This window comes from Thalia democratica, unplaced genomic scaffold, assembly GCF_965202585.1.
Source record: "Thalia democratica unplaced genomic scaffold, ktThaDemo2.hap1.1 HAP1_SCAFFOLD_1456, whole genome shotgun sequence".
Classification (NCBI taxonomy): domain Eukaryota; kingdom Metazoa; phylum Chordata; class Thaliacea; order Salpida; family Salpidae; genus Thalia; species Thalia democratica.
The window spans coordinates 1-17,498 of NW_028140313.1; the positions used below are offsets into that span (position 1 = coordinate 1).

The 17,498-nt window shown below is 24.8% G+C and overlaps 1 protein-coding gene across 1 annotated transcript; it reads right to left on the bottom strand.

The window, feature by feature from the left end:
* Positions 1-3,736: 3,736 nt before the first annotated feature.
* On the bottom strand, positions 3,737-13,396 carry LOC145848473 (uncharacterized). Its single transcript, XM_082953917.1, has 5 exons — positions 13,215-13,396; positions 6,962-7,232; positions 5,130-5,277; positions 4,407-4,498; positions 3,737-4,198 (listed from the first exon to the last, which is right to left on the bottom strand). Exons 2-5 carry the CDS (start codon positions 7,211-7,213, stop codon positions 3,947-3,949), a joined length of 744 nt encoding a protein of 247 aa, XP_082810043.1. The 5' UTR covers positions 7,214-7,232; positions 13,215-13,396; the 3' UTR covers positions 3,737-3,946.
* Positions 13,397-17,498: the final 4,102 nt, after the last annotated feature.

Genomic DNA, 17,498 nt, shown 5'->3' on the forward strand with positions numbered 1-17,498 from the left:
GCAAAAGTAACCTTAAAACACTTTAATTAAATACAATGGTTTTAGTCAATTACGGTTGTTAAAACTAAGTAGAAACTTTATGCACTCTTTAAAAGTTTGTCTTTCATTTATTTCGTCTAAGTTATAAAATTTATTTTGTTTTAAAGCTTAAGCCTCCACAACAAATTTAAACGTGCATCTTTGTAGTTTCTGGTTAAATAAAACAAAAAAGATAAGTATATAAAAGAATTACAACTAGTACAAACTAGACGTTTATCTTAGTGTATGAACTTTCTAATAGCAGTGAACATAGTCGTAGAATCTACTTTATATGCAGCTTAGAATACTTATTTAAGTTATAACTGTAATCCAGTTTGAAATTATACTTAGATATACTTATAGAACTCATATACATTTATAGATTTTGATAATAAATGAAAAATTAAGTTATATGTTATAACAATGCATTATTGGCTTGACAATTTTAAAACTATCTGTTTTTTTAGATACTTCAAGTGTTTTTATAAATTGATAATCCAATAAATTATTAGATTAAAGTTAAAACTTACATAGTAAAATTTGCAAAAATACGTTAACTTAGATATATACCTTTTTTTTTTAAGTTATTGTATATTAGTTTAAAAATCATTTCAAACAAAAAGTTAAAGTAGAGCAATAGAGTAAGTAAGATAATTAGCAACAAAATTGAGGATAAACTCAAACCTACTTTGAGATGAAAGTAAAACAACCTATCATCCAGGCAGAAAGTATTTTATAGTTTTCAACTTTAAATATACTCTAGAATAGGATAAAACTGACAATATATATTGTTTATTGCACGACAAAAACGCTCAAAAAGTTTGGTCCAAGGTCTTGGTGCACGAAAAAAACCTGTCGGTTATCGAGTCATGCACCAGAACGGTTTAACGTCATGTCCAGGACAATATTAAATACTTTATATGATAAAGATTTAAGACTTAGTAACATTTGAAAACTACTTATAAGATGTTTTCTAATAAAACTGTTGATAAACTTAACGAAAATAATTTTATAGATATAGTCCTGTCAACTTTTGATAAAACTTTCAATTATAATAAACTTACGACGATGTTAGCCTTCAAAATATTGATCATTGTTCTACCTACACAAACCATACTTTGAAAAAAGTTCGACTACATTGGCTGTTTTATTACTTAAAATGCAACTTTGTTTAATTGGAAATATACAGTTTTGATTGATAACTTTCCTGAGTTTATTTTCGTCTTTTTTATTAAAACTCTTTTAGATATTCGCTTTGGTAGAGACTTTTTGATAATTTCGTGGACGCTAAAGTATGTCCCTAAAGATCTACAAAAATTCCTGCATGTATAACTTTTAGCATTCTTTTCTTAGCAGTTTAACAGTTAATTGTTAAAAGTAAGTGTTGGTACAAACTAAAAATTTGCTATTTATGAATTTGGTGATATGCCTGAGATTAAAAAAATTAACAATTTATATTTTTATTGTTTCTAGTAAAACATGTTTTATAGAGTTTCTTAAACACATTTAAGAATGTACTTTTTTTTATGCTGACAATGCTGTGTAGATTTTTATAACTCAATTTTGCTTTACAAGGCACATTTTTAATTTATATTCACGTATTTATGTTGCTTTGACGCTTTTTGAGCTGTTTGGCTACTTTCTAATTTATTGAACCTTAATATTTTTTATACTATGGTCTTACAACATTCGCTTTTAGAAAAGTTATGGATTCTCCTCAACTTGTATACATAAATGTATTTTATTTATATTTATCTTTACTTATTCATATAGTTTATTGAACGACAAAAAATGCTTAAAACTTTTGGTCCAAGAACCTAGTGCACGAAGAAGCTTTTGTGTATTGAAGGTTTTCGGTTATTCAAACTTTTAAAATATAAAACATCTTTAAAATCCGACCTAAATCATCAATCTAATAAAATATTTTTCATAAAATGTAAAAATAAAAGTATCATTTAGAGTATTTTGAGACTAATTTTTATCGGTTAAAATAAATTAAGTTTAAAATAGTGGTTCATTTTTATGTTGTATTATTTATTTTGTTTTGACACAGATCTTTTTTCAAATTTAGTTCGCTCTAGTTAGTCAGTTTTTGTTTTTTTAATATAATGTAAAACTCTTTTTTAATTATTTCATTTATTCTGAATATATAATACTTTTTTTCTATGTTCTTTACAACTTTACTTTTACTTGTTGTTACAAAGATATCAACATTTTAAGTCTAGAGTTTCGAAAGCTGCACTTAAAACTTGTTGTTATACCTAAAATATTCAGTGACTAAAAAAAATTTTTTGTTTTTTATTATGATATTTTAAATTTATTTTACCTTTAACTGAAATAGATACTTTATTATGTAATTTTCTCGCCAAAAACTTAAACCTAGCATAATTGAAAAAAATTATTTATCAAATTTCTATCCTTAACCTTTAGAACTCGTATTTTCAGCAAAAAACAAAAACTAATGTTAATACAGATAGCAGAAATTTATTTTAGTAAATATGACTTCTGAAATAAGTTGAGTTTGGGTTTTGTTAAAAGCGTCATCTAAATATCAATGAATCTAATTATTTTACTAGTTTTTTTGAATACTATACTTTTTAAACTATCTTTCTTAAATTCTTAAATACCTTTCTTAAATTATTTTAAACTATATTTCATGTATATTTTAATGTCGTTTTAAGGAAACACACTTTAAAAAAAACATCTCTAGCTTTTTCACGATATTTTAATTCAATGAGCTGCAACTTTTTTGAAATATTTGCACACTAAGTTACCGTAAATTAAATTCTCTGGTAGCTACATTGAAAAAACTAAAAATATTATTAAAAAACACTTTTTGTGTCTTGATGTATAGATAACTTGTTAAAATCTGTCAATAAACACTATAGCTATGTTTTTATTTAAAAATAAATTACTTTAAAATGTTTTTTCACTTAAGTATATTTCCTGGTACATTAATATATATTATGTGCGCTTTACTGTGCACAGTTGCACAACCTGAAAACAACTATTTTTTTTTCTTTAAATCAGTAATTTTTAAAGTGTGCCTAGAACACTTTTGCTGTGCAAAAAAAACTTCTTAAGTGATAAAATTATTATTTTTTTTTTTCAGTTTAAGCGCTTTAGAACTATCTTTAATTAGTTGTTATGTTAATAATTTAATGTAGTTTACATAAATAAAGTCATTAAACTACAATATAGGTTTAAACAAGTTATCCAGTTTTCACAGTTTAGTGTCAGCTATTTTTATAGAATTCTACTTAGCAAATTGTAATAAACCTAGGTTGAATGTTTTAGATAGTTTTATTTTAAAAAACTATAATAGAGCTTAATTATAAACTAAATTGATACTAAAGTAATTAATATTAATTACAAACTATTTTTGTTAGTGTTTTTAAATGTAACTGTTTTTAACTGAAATTTTTAATTAGTTTTAAATTAATTTAATTTACAACCTATTGTCCTATTGTTCTATTGTCCTAGACAAGACGTTAAAAGGTATCCAAGTGGTGTGCGACTAGATAACCGAAAGGTTTTTGTACACCAAGTACTATGATCAAACATTTTGAGCGTTTTTTTATTTCGTTCAATAAACAGTAAAAAATTACAAATTTTCAATTAGTTTTATTTAACTAAACTAATTTAGAAAAACAACACATCAAGTTTCACTAATTTTTAGAGAATATAATTAAATTTTTTTTTTAATTTCTAAAGCAGTCGAAAAACTTTTTTTAAAGACATATTGTGATAAGAAAGAGAAGAATATCCCTATAAAAACTAGTTTGTTTTCACAACTTTCAAAGTATGTTTGAAACATAGTTCTTCAAACTAATTTAAAGTAGTTCAGAATACAATTATAAAAACGCTCTTACGAAGATTTGTCATACTAGCAGCAAAAAGTTTCAAAAACAATTCTACAAGCTCCACCTCATAAGCAAAGGTACACAATCAACATGATAACGCCAATGATGAAAAGACCTATAATGCAAAAAGCCATCCGCATCTCAGTTTGTATCTTTATGAAACCGGCGTTGTCTTTCAAGTTTTCGTCCTTGCCAAAATTTCCCTCCTTGTTTTCGTGCGGAAATGAGTTGAGTGGAATATTTTTTCCAAGGAAGGCGCACAGAGGAGCCCAGCCCTGTGAGCAGCTGTACATCAGAAGCTGATGAGGTGGCACTACCTAAAATTTGTGTTTCGATTTAAATAAAAGTTATAATGTTATATGATATTTTTTAAGTAATTAGATATAATAAAATGTATTACTGAAAGTTTTTATTTATTATATTTTTGCGTTTGATTTTACATTTAAAATCATGTAATCTATATAAGGTATTGAAAAAAAGTAGATATGAATATTAAACAGATAGTGCAAACTATTCTTAAAATACCTGAACAACTCTTGCATTGTGATTTCTGTAAGCGATTTTCATAACTTGAGCGCAGGGCTTTCTGATGTTGTCAACACCAAGTGCTATTCTCACTGTTTTTTTAATTGATACACTTTATTTTATGTTTATACTAAGGTTTGACTACTTGTTAAATTCATAGTAACTTTTTTATAGATTTTCTCTCCGCAGTATTATATATGTTAGCAATTAGTCTTTGTTTCAAGTTTATTACTACACAAAAACCTTTTTTTTTAAGTTGTACAAATACATTAATTTAAAAGTATATATAAACACATAACATTAAGGTATTATTTAAAAGTATTTAAATTACATCTGTTTCTTTTTTACTAAAGGTTTAAAATCAATTTTTTAGTTAGTTTATAACATGATGCTTATAAAATACAAAAATTTTTATTAAAAATAGCATTAAAAACTTTATTATAAAATTCTTGTTTGTTTTTGTTCTATCTAAAACGAAAACTTATTCGGTTTTTTTAAGTAATTTAGCTCGTTCGTAATTTTTTTTTTGAATAAAATTGATGATATCAATATGTTGTGCATTTTGGTTACTTGAGCTTAACAAGCAAGTAAGATCATAAGCTTAAAAACTTATTAAAAAAATTATTAGCTTTAATCTAACTATTTTAGCAAACTTAAACGCTTTTACGCCGCCTTAACATTAGAGCCTGTAAAAAGCTGACAAAAACCAAACATGAAAACTACTTGTGTGAGACATGATCCTGTTGAGCATGGCAGCTGAGGGGGAGATGACGCTAATGCACCTGTAGAGAACACTTTGCGACATGATCTCCAGCTGGTTCATCATCGACTCGCACCACACATGTTCGTTTTCGCGCAGCATCAGGATCACCTTTGAGTTTATAAAGTTTTATTTTTTTAAGTAAATGTAAAAAGATTTTGCAACATTGGAAAAAAATTTATCGAACGCTCGCTGTAGTTTAAAACATGGTATTTGATAAGTTTTTTCAACACCATAAACTAGCTAGTTTTATAAGTTTTCACATGTTATTTTAACCAGCTAACACATAAGTAATGCTTAATAAGTTAACATATTTTGTAATTATTCATAATGCCTTCATATTAAATTTAAGATCAGGTTTGCAAAGTTTAACACACCAATTAACTAAATGTTCCCTTGAGTTGTTCAATACACTTGCTTTGACTAGAATGACAACTTTAATTTAGACTTGATGTCATTATTCGTGTAAGATGTAACTTTATTCGTAAGTAACTTATAGATATATTCAAATTGCTTAACAGTTTTACATTAACTTTTCTTAAATTTTACACTTGTAAATTTAAAAAGTTATTCTTTTGCAAAAGACAAATTTTAGAAGCACTTTAACTTTACCATAAGTAAAATTTACTAGTTATCAACATTTATCTAGTAAAGTAGCATAAAAAGCTCTGAAGGACAAGATTAAATTATTTTATTGCTTTAATTTTTAATTATTATTTTTCTCAATTTATATACAAAATTTAATAAAATTTCAAAGTTTTTTTTACATTTTTGTTAGTTTTTTTAAAAACAGTTGTACCTATACAAGTACTATTACAAATTTTATTAAGATAATAAACTAAATAATGAATTTAACTAAATGAATGACTTTGAATAATTAAAGTAAACTTCTAAGGATATAAAATAACATAAAAATTCATTACATAAAATGATACATCACTTTAGAACTTAATTTTAAAACGCCAGTATAATGTATAGCAGTAGTTTTGTAATTATAATAAAAACATTATAACTTGTAAAAAGTATTTTTTTAGCGTTTACTACTTGTAAAGGTTTTTACAGCGAAAGCCTTAGATGTTTGTAGTCGTGAAACTTTTATTTGTAAACTGTTTGTAGGACTTTATTAATTCGAAAGCAATTTCTTACAATTAATTATGGTGTGAACTGGTATCATTTTAATCAGTTTCAGTGTAAATTAAGTTTATTTTTAGTGTATAATTAATGTTCTTTGAAAGCTAGTTTGTCAAATTTTACATATAGAATATTTCAAAAATATTTCCTTTGCACAATCTTGTTTAAGACTAAATAGAATTAGTTTTTAATTAAAAGCAACTAGTTTTAAAATAATTTAATTATTAGAATTCAACAAAGTATTTTGTTTTATTTTTTGAAAGCTTGATAATGTTCGCTTCTAAAATTTTTGACAAAAAAGTAATGTTCAATATTTCCAGAAGTTTAATATTGTAAGCTGCAAAATTTTAAAGCTTATAAATAAAGATTAAATACAAACTTTATATAGCTTTAACTGTGTATAGCAAAACAACATCACTTTGTAGTTATTTTATAATTGCCTCAACTTCTTGTGTTTTGCACTAAAAATCACGCCACTTTTTAAGATCTTTGACCGCAGTGTTTTCCTATAAGTGCGGCTTAAAAAACGCCCTGGAAAATGCACTCTCACACTCAGGAATTTCTTCCAACCATCATTTTGGTTTTTAGAAATCAATAAAACCATTAAAATTTACCATGTCTGTATTTAAAACATCCTTTTATTAAATAGATCACAAAAACTCACTTTTGCATCCGGAAACGCCTCGAGAATTTCCTCCCAGTAGTGCGCCGCGGGAATGTCTCCGGTAGCGTCCACCGACTCGTACATCCTCCGGAAGTCCTCCACTGTACCTCCCTCCTCCATGACCTTTAGCCATTCCCGCCCGAGCATGGAAAAGTTCTCTGTGACGTCATAAACGCTGTAGCCGAGGACGCGCAGCGCCGCGGCCATGGACTTAGTGCCGGTTTTGGAGAGTCCTGCCAGGATTACTTTCATGTTTGTAATATGTGTAAGGCTGTAAAATGTTAATATTGATGAACAAGTAGAAAGTTTTGATAATAAAATTATTCAAGTTCTAAATATTATTGTTTATTGAACGAAAAAAAAGCGCTCAAGTATTTGGTCCAAGGACCTGGTGTACGAAAAAACCTTTCGGTTATCGAGTCATACACCAGGATACAGTTTAAAGTCATGTCCAGGACATTAATTGAAAAAAAAGTTACTCACAAGCTTTGAAACTCTTTTTGTGAACTTGTATTATTTTTTTTTATTCTATACTGAAGCAGAGTTCAAAAGAAACTTTCTAGCAATTCTAGCAATTCTAGCAATATTTTAGTTACAAAAGTCATATTGTTAAATATATCAAAACACTTAAGGCAAAACAATGCAAAAAGCTCATAAACTTTTAATACCTAATGCTATTAGTAGCTCTGTTTTATCGTCTATGATTCTCATAGCTTATCTAAGAAATAATTCACGCCGCAAGAGTGTTTTATGAGTGATCGAAATTTTTGAAGTAGGTTAATGTTTTTTGAATATTCTTTATATCAGTTTTATTGTTATTTTTGCAGTTTCTATTTTGTATGTTAAAAAGTATGACTCTGTTAAAGTAAAATCAGTCCTTTTTATACATATTTTTAATCTTTTGTGCACAGATTTTTTTTCTTTACTACTGGATTGTGCTGGACAAGAGGTTAAAAGGTATCCGTCGTGTGCGATTCGATAAACGAAAGATTCTTCGTGCACCAGATCCTAGAAAAAAATATTTTGAGTTTTTTTTTTGTCGTTCAATAAACTATGTGCCACAACTTTAAATGTAGAAATAATGATTAAGTACAAACATAATATACAAATAATCTTTTCTTTTATAAAAAAAAAAACTTTCTATTGGCAATTATTTGTTTTTGAAGTCAACTAAATTAAACTCTTATGTTTTAACTAAACTTTTTTAAATTGGATGAAATAAAACACTTACCTAAGAAAGATATGATAAATTAAAAATATTGAACAAATAACTGTACTGAAACTAAAAAAATAAGCTAATTAGCATAACTTGCACTGATAACTAAGGTATAACGAAAATTTACTTTAAAATACGTCAAACATTTTACAATATTAACTCCGACTAATAAGTTTTTAATTACTTAGAATTAGATACTTATAACCCTGTTAATTTAAACAGTTTTACTAGGTTAAATTAGTTCCATTTAAGTTAGAATAGTTTAATTTACTACAATAAATATATTTTTTTCGAGTACTAATTAATATAATTTGAAAACTTTTATAATTAGAACCTGAAACATTTTTTAACATTAATTTATGCTAGCAGTAAAATATCTAATTAAAAGTAACTTTGAAAAGTTTTATTCTAATTAGAAAGTTATAGAATTAGAACGGCATTATAACTTATTTTTAAACTATGAACTAAAGTTATATAAGCTAAAGACTGTTTATCAAGTTTAACACAGACGTTTATTTATAAATATAATTTAGGTTAGTTACATATATTTCTTAAGTTTCGAATATAGCTTTTCCAAACCTTAATTTTTCATAAATTATAAAAACTAGACATCATAACTTAGCTAATTTAATTGTTCGACAACAAAAAATATTCAACTCAACATAAGTGTGTACCGGTTCTTTTATTAAGAAAAATATTGAGTTAACTTTTTTCCTACACTCGCACGGCTGCTCTTTTTTCTTAAGTTTCTTAACTTTCATATCAAACATGACTTAATAAATATTTTTTTCCAAATCAAAGCATCTGTAAGTGGCAAGAAACGGCGATGACGTAACAATACACCTGTTTTGAACGAGCCGTAGCCGAGCCGCTCGCTCCCTGCGTCTTTTTTGCATAATTTCAGCGTAAATAACAAACGCTCCGAACTCAAATAAACTTTTTGGCGCATCAAAGGAATTTGCACTTTCTCGGATTTTCCCGCAAATATTTGTGTGCGATCTCCGAATGTTGGATGCGTTGGTTGTTCTGCACGGTGCGCTGTGTGTGTTGTGTAACGCGGAAATTGAACGTGCTTGAATTTGTACGTGCGGCCAAGTCGTCGCATATTTGGACGCAATGTTTTAAAATATTGGGAATGTCTAAAAATAGCTGCTTGATTGCAGCAAGTAACGGAGGCAAAAAAAAAACAATGTTAAGAGCTAAGGGGTGATTTGAAAGTGAATTGTTCGAATTATGTCATTTAGAATTAAACATACTTGTAAACGTTATTCGGAATTTCATGCTATAAACGTATTTAATAATTTTTATAATGCTAATTTTAATTAATTAGTAAAAACTTGGTAAACTAATGAATAGAAATCATAAATTGAATTTTTAACATTTTTAACTTTAAAAAGCAAAATTTCATAGAATTACAGAGGATCTAATTGTATAATTTGTTTGTAAACAAAAAATTTATTTTGTTTATACTTCGACTTATAAGTTCACAAGAAGCTTTATTTTAAGTTACTTTAACTTGGCTATATATATTATAAAAAGTTATCCTGTACTAACAAAAAAATAGAATTTCAATGTTTTTATGTTCAAATAAAAACAGGTAAATCATTTAAAAATATATTTTCCTCGGTAAAATTTTCTAACTGAAAAAAAAAATTCAAGCATTTTAACAATTGTTTTTCTTAATTATTGTAGACATTTTACAGCAAACAGTATATTGTTACAAATTTGTAATTAGATTAGTAACAACTTTTTTAATTTATATATTTTCAACAAAAAACAACAATTATGTATACCTTTAAAAAATATATATAATGCTAGTCATTAAACACAAAAAAATGTTATATATAGTTTATAAAACGACAACGGTATTTTATTTTTAAATTGCTTACATTATGTTAATATTTACTATTTTTTAGTTTAAATTTTCTTAAAAATTTTTACCAGATTAATTATACATTAACTACGTTCAGTCGAGTTAAAAAAATTTAAGACAAAGCAAAAATCCTGCGAATAGTTTTGTACAATGTAAGCAGTTTTAATCATAGTTTGAAAATAAAAATAAAAGTTAATAAAAAGAGTCTGGTTCTTATGCATTTTTGGTTTTATTAATTTAAATTCGTTTAATAGTTTTAAAAATATAAAAAGGTTTAATTCTAAATAAAAATAAAAACTTTTTTTTTTAATTTTATTGTAATCCGAGCAGCTTTTAACTTTAAAGCTTTTTTTAACAAAGTTCTGTAACTATTAAAATGTAATTTTTATTCTTTAATAAAAATATGTAAACAAATTTTTGTAAAACACTTATAATTGAGCTGCCTAAAAAGTCACAGGGTTCGTTGAAACATTTTTTCTTAAATAGCGCGGGAAACTTAGGTCATGAATCGCTACAATAACTCAATTAATTATTCAATTATTTAATCAAATAGCATATTAAAAAGATATCTTATTTCCCCGCTTTTAATTAAATTATTATATGTCAATTAGAAACTCAGGTTTCTGTTTATGCAATAAACAAACAGTTTTTACAGTTTCCTTTATTGATTTTTCATTTTTTTAGTGAGTTTTTGTTTACAATACCAAAGTTTTAAATGTATATAAAATTCTACCGAATTTAAAAGTTCAACTGAGGTGAATAAATTGTAAAATGCATCTGCAAAGACATTTGCAGCAACTACACAGGTTGTAGCAAACGATTTGAATTTTAATTAACTATTTTCAAAAGATAACATTTATAAATTTTAGCTTATTGGTTTTTTAAGTAAAATAAGTACTTTTAAGTATTAGTTGAAAAATTAATTAAACATTGTGCTAAAGAGGACAGTTTAATCTAAAAAGATGTAATCATTTAGGCTTACATAATAGTAAAAATGCTTCACATTTTTTTAGGGTCAAACTTCTTACACTTTACATACTTGATACTTGTTAAACATTTCAATGATTTTTTAAAATTTGCAGCATTTTTAACTAGGGAGAATCATATGTAGGTTTAATCTTAGCCTAATCTTAAAGAATATTGTTATAAAATATAAAGTAAATCAAAAATACATTTATAAATGACATAAAAATTAAAAACATAACAAATATACATTTATATATTTAGATACTTAAAACAAAATACATTATTTAATATACTTGTTTTTATTTTGAACAATTTTTTGTATTTGAACTTTTTACTTCTAGAGCAGTACTTTACTAAGTTGTAGTCTAATGACTTGATGAATTTCGTCAACTTTACTAAAGTGTCAAGTAAAGCGTTAGTACAAAATATTTTCAAACTACACAATGTAACATTAAGTTTTTTGATTATGTTGTACGTATACTTAAAAATATGTAACTAATCAGTAAAAACTACAAAGCAATTAACATTTAACCACTTCATAAAAGTTTTTGTGTTTAAAATAGAGCGTTGTTAAAAAAGCGTGATCGGTAACCACATGAAGAGTAATAAAGTTAAGAATTTTTTATATGTTTTTGTTGTTTTAGTTTTATAGAATTTAATACAAATATTACATATAATTTTATAGTATCAAACAAAATTACGTAACAAAGTATAAAAGTATAAAACACTTAAATTTGTAGTGTTCCTAAATATAGTTTTCTTTATTATAATTATACTGTAGATTAAGTTAAAAAATCTAAAATTTTAGACTCTTTACGAAAAATTAATTTATATAAAAGTTATGATACGACTTTTTAAGGTTTGATGCTTTTTTATTGTTAGTTTTTCATAATTTATACAAATTACGTCATATAAATACCTTTAAATTTTTGTTTATTTTGTTTACATTTTACATAAGTAATAAAACTATAGTACATACTAACTTTTAAGACAACATGTATAAATATAAAAACTAAAATCTTGCTTTATAAACATTAAATTTAAACAAGATAAAGTACTCTTGATTTCTAATGACAATAGTTTTTTTTTACTAAATTAAAAATTTTCCCTTTGTAATTTTTTATTTATTTAAAACATAAATATACTTATATTTAAAAACTATATGCAAAATAACTTAACAGCATATTTGTTTTATACCTTAAACTTCACTGTCTGTTGACTTTTCTTTTTGTTTTAACCTAAATTTCTTAACTGCATAACATTTTTCATTTAGATTTATTTAGACTTCATTTTAATTTTACAAATTTTTTCACATAGTATATAAAATGTTGTTATATTCAAAGGGTATTTTATGGAAAGACATAGTAAACTCTACAACTTGCACCAAAGAGCTATAGTTTCTTGAAAGTTTAAAACAGTTATTACAATTAGTTTTTATATTAAGCTATGTTTTATGATTCTAATTTAAGCAAAAAAAAATTAATTATCTAATTAAGAACTTAAAACTAATAAACTTAAAATTGTTTAAAGTATTTTTTTATAAAAAAAAAATTAAGTATAAATGTTTTAGGTATAAAAAATTACGTTTTAATAAATATATACTTTTAATTTTTAATTATCCTAAAGTAAGAAATGACAATTTTTTAGCTATCTAGTTTACTACAAGTCTGTCTATACTATTTGTTGTTAAAATAGACTAACAAAACTTTGCAAAAACTAACAACATCAAACATGCTATGTATTATATACTTTTACCTTATTATAAGAGTGATGTCAAAGTTCTCAACTTAAATCTACCAAGTACTGTACAAATTGAAAAACCTAATTTAAAAACAGATTTTATATTTTTTTTTTTTTTTGCTTTTTTTTTATAATAAGCTTTATACTGAACTTTATTCAATATAAGATATTTAGTAAACAAAGCTGTTCTAGTTGAACTGCTATTGTAGTATATAGGTTAATTATGTTTAGTTGTTTTTATAGCCATATGGTAAACCCATCACTTTGTTTGTGAAGTTCAACTAAGTTTTTGTATGTTTTATAAAAACAAACTTATACATATTATTTTAGCAAATAATAATATTATGTCATTAAAGTTCTTAGAATTTTTGTAACATTTCTGATACACGTTCTGTATTTTTTTATAAAACGTTCTGGCATCATTATCGTTGCATTATAAAATATTAACAGTTACTAACCTTTAGAATACAAGAAATGTTGCGTTTCTTTTTCAAAGTTTAGCTACTGGCTGAGAAAGTGTGATTAAGAAAATTTTCTAAAAAAATTTACAGCGTAAATTAAAACAACACTGTCTTAACATGTCTAAGTCCACTCTCAACCGTACAAGTTTTATACTTTTTCTTATTGTATTTTCAGGACTTTAAAGATCTAAATTCTAAAAAAACAGTAGGCTTAAATAGAGCACCAAATATTAAAACATTCAGTACTTATACACATATTGGTTCCAAAAAAAAAAAAAAAAACTACAAAAACTCAACACACTAGTACTCTAGGTACTCTAACAAACTCATTTGAACTTTGGTAATACAAACTATGAAACGCGTCGTGCCGTATATTTGAGCAATCCGGCTGAAAGGTGAACTCGAATGAACTTGCTGCTGCTAATTGGCACAGCTTCTCACAACTTCTTGTGCGTCGTCTGAACAAGCAGACTGACAATTGCAAGTGATAGACTGTTTCTAAGACTTATTAACTATCAGCTGATCAGGCAGTTAAACTTAAATGTTTTAATGTGCATTAACTGTTATTCAGGCTCGTGTTGTAACTGGCAAATAAATATCATAACCGTTTTTATGGGTTTTTGAAAAGTAAATAAATACTTATTTTTGCATTGAAAACAACGTGTAATAAACAGTGTAAAAACAATTTTAAACAGATGGTTATAACTTATTGTTTTTAAAGAGCTTTCCTTAATTACGTAAAAAAATAAAAACAAAAAACAAACATTGCAGTAAAAATAAAAACAAAGTCTCAAAAATAAAAACATAAGTTCAATACAAATAAAACTACACTTTATTTTTTGTTGTTCATATGTACAATTATACTTTACATTGCATGATGTAACGGTAAAACTTTTTATTTATTTTTTTAAGAAGCTTTATTTTTGTGTAAAATAAAAAGTCTAATAAAATTGTTTTATACTTGAAAAAACTGAATACTGCATGTTTTTTTAAATATTATAACGTATAATCTATAATATATAACTAATACCAGCTTAGTTGTTTCTAAGAAATCTTAAACAATTAGTCTCTTAATCTAGATTTGTGAATTTTTTTATTTCCTTTTTTTTAAGATTCTATTGTCTAATAGCTTAAAATAAAAGGAACTGTGTTTTAAAAACTCTGTAAAACCATTTTACACTTCTAATTTCTAGGCTAAAGCAATAAAATAGTCAAAATTGCTTAATATTTATTTGACCTATCGTTTCGCTTTATAAATACTAATTAAAAACAAGTTCTACTCTAGCTTTACGAAGTCTTTAAATTTTTTTTTTGTTAGATACATATTTTAAATTCAAAAGCTTGGATTTCGGCAAATTATCAAAAAAAGTCTTTATAGATATCATTACAGAAATTAGTGCATAAATTAACTGTAGCAATTATTAAAATTGTGTCTGCATAAAAATATAGTTTTTGTATTTCATTTTTACATGAAAGGTTTCTAAATGTAACTAAACCGCTAAAGTCATAAGTAAATTTATTTATTAACACCTATATAAGTAATTAGCTTTTTATTTTTACAAAGTAGTTACTTGAACAAGTAACTATTTTTTTTAACTATTTTTGTTAAGTTATCAAATAAGCCATTATATTTTTTTAAACTTTTCTTTGCCCTTTACACATATAAAAATTATTTATGTAAAGTAAACAAACGACTGTAAGTAAATAACTGCTAAACAAATAAAACAATAAACAATAAATAATATTACAAAACTTATTTTTAGCTATCGAATATGTATTTTTAATATTCAGTATAATTATTTTTAACATTAATAAAAAATTGCATAAGTCTGAAGCTTAACAGAGTTTTTAAAATAGAAAAAGAGTACGTTAATTATTAGTTTATAAAGTGTTGAGACTATATTCAAAACTTACTTTCTGTATAAAATTGTTATACTAAATAAGTATAGTGTTTTACAATTTAACTGTTATACATACTCAAAACTAAAAATACTTTTTCTTTAAACTAAGTTTTTGTATCTAATCTAACCTCGATAGACTTTTTACTCCTGATCAGTTATTCATAAAGTTTCATAAAGTTATGAAATTTTTTTATGCAACTTCTTTGCACAATAATACTGTAATGAATTAATTGTATGAAAGTTCGAAAATTACTATAAATCACTACTTTATAGTATATAAACCATTTTTTCTAAGTAGTTAAATAAGTTTATTGACTATTACTTATGATCTAAAAAGTGAATTTATAAAATACATGTTTAATATCTTAATTTTTTAACACAAAAAAAATGATTCATCACATTTAAGTATACATGTTAGCTCTTTGATAAAAGTTGCTTTAAGTAAAGGATTATATATATTTCTCTTTTTAGCTGATTATAAGTTTGCAAAATTTTATTCTCTAAAAACTAAAAATAAATATACCCTTTCTTTTTTTAAACCTTTTCATAATGTTAGACTTACACAAGTTAGTTTTTTTTTTTGAGGGGCTCTATGTTGACTATCAATTTTAATAAGTAGGAGATGAAGCCCTGGTAACAAGTCAGATTGAAATTATCAATTGAAATTAGTTTAAACTGTCAAAAAACTGGGTTAATACATTCTGAGGACTTTATCAACTAAATAAGTTGAGTAAAATATTACTTTATAAGTAGTATTACAAAAATCCTTAGGGCCGTTCAGACAACCACTATTAAAAAACTTATATTTAAACTAACCACTAATTTTGGTTTTACGATTATCAAGCACGTAATTTGTGCAAAAACATTAAAATATATTGCATGTGCAAACTAAGTTTGTGAGTTTGTATAATCATGTTTTAATAGCAAATGAAAAATCAAAAAAATATAGCAAAGCTACTTCGAATGTTTATAAATTCTTAACTACAAAAAAAAATGTTTATTTAATTTTTCTTATAAATAGTTTGTCTTAAGTGTTATAATTTTGTGTTTTTGAGTTTTTATTATTACCGTTTTAAAGTTTTGAGTTAAACTAATTGTCTTTTTTTTTATCAAAGTAGCTCTTACAAAGTTGCACTTTGCAGATTTACTTAAAATAAAGCTAATATTTGGTATTTATATTTCTAAAGTGCAGTAGTGTTAGTAAACAAATATTGTGAATATATAGTTTTAGTTGATAATAAGAATATTTTATTCACAAATACATTAATACAAGCTTATAATAAAAGAGTTTTAGAGTTTCTTTTTAAACATTTTAAACTAGATATCATTTAAACTACATTTTACAATGTAATTTTTGTGGAAACGCTTTTAAAGTTAATAAATTAGTGCTGTAAGCCTAAAGTTCAGGCTTAACTTATATAGTAAACATCGATAAAGGTTAAGAAGTCTAACTAATTTTTTTAACGGATAGTTACATTCGAGAGAAACACTTTGAGAATATTTTTCCATAGATTTTAGAAAACCAATTTTATGGTTTTACATATTGTTAAAAAGATGTTTTTGTAGTATTCGTATAGAAATTATTTTCAATATAAATTTCTTCTTTATTGTTATTCTACATGTTTTACAAAATAATATCAAGAAAAAGCTATGATAAAAGTTTGTTTAGTTTTACAGTTCTTAAAGTTGTTGTTTTATTCAAAAAAAATATTTGAAAAGTTTATCTACTTATCTTTAAGTTACTTTTTATTACTTTTCTTGATAAGATTACAAATAAAAACTTTAATAAAGTAATCTTAGTTTTTTTTGAATCGAAGTTATGTTGCTAACGGTTTAATGAAATTCTAAAATGTATTTTGACTTAGTATTGTTCTCTAAGCTCTTAAGAATAACATACTTAAATTTCTACAATTAAATCACAGTAAAATTCTGTTAAAACCGTTCGACACTAACTTAAAGTGTGTTTAAAACAGATTAAACTTGGAAAATAAAGTTTTAGTAATCTATCTATACACATTAATGTAAAAGAAGTTGCCATTTAAACATGTTAAAACAATAAATTAATCTTACAATAAACAAAAGACTTTTTTATGATTCTTATAGGTTCAAAAAAACAAAAAAAAAGTGTTATAATTTTAAAAAAATACAATTTGTATTATAGTCTCAATTTAACTAAACATTTAACTAAACAACTTTGAAAAATGCTGTATATACAAAAGATATTTTTCGAACTCCTATTTTAGACTCTTAGTTCAAAAACTTCATTAAAAATAATGATAAGCTTATACCTTTATTCTATTTTGAAAATAATTTTAACTTAAACTAATTTAACAAAAAAAAAATGTTCGATTTAAGATAGTTAAAACTATCGTTTTTTGTT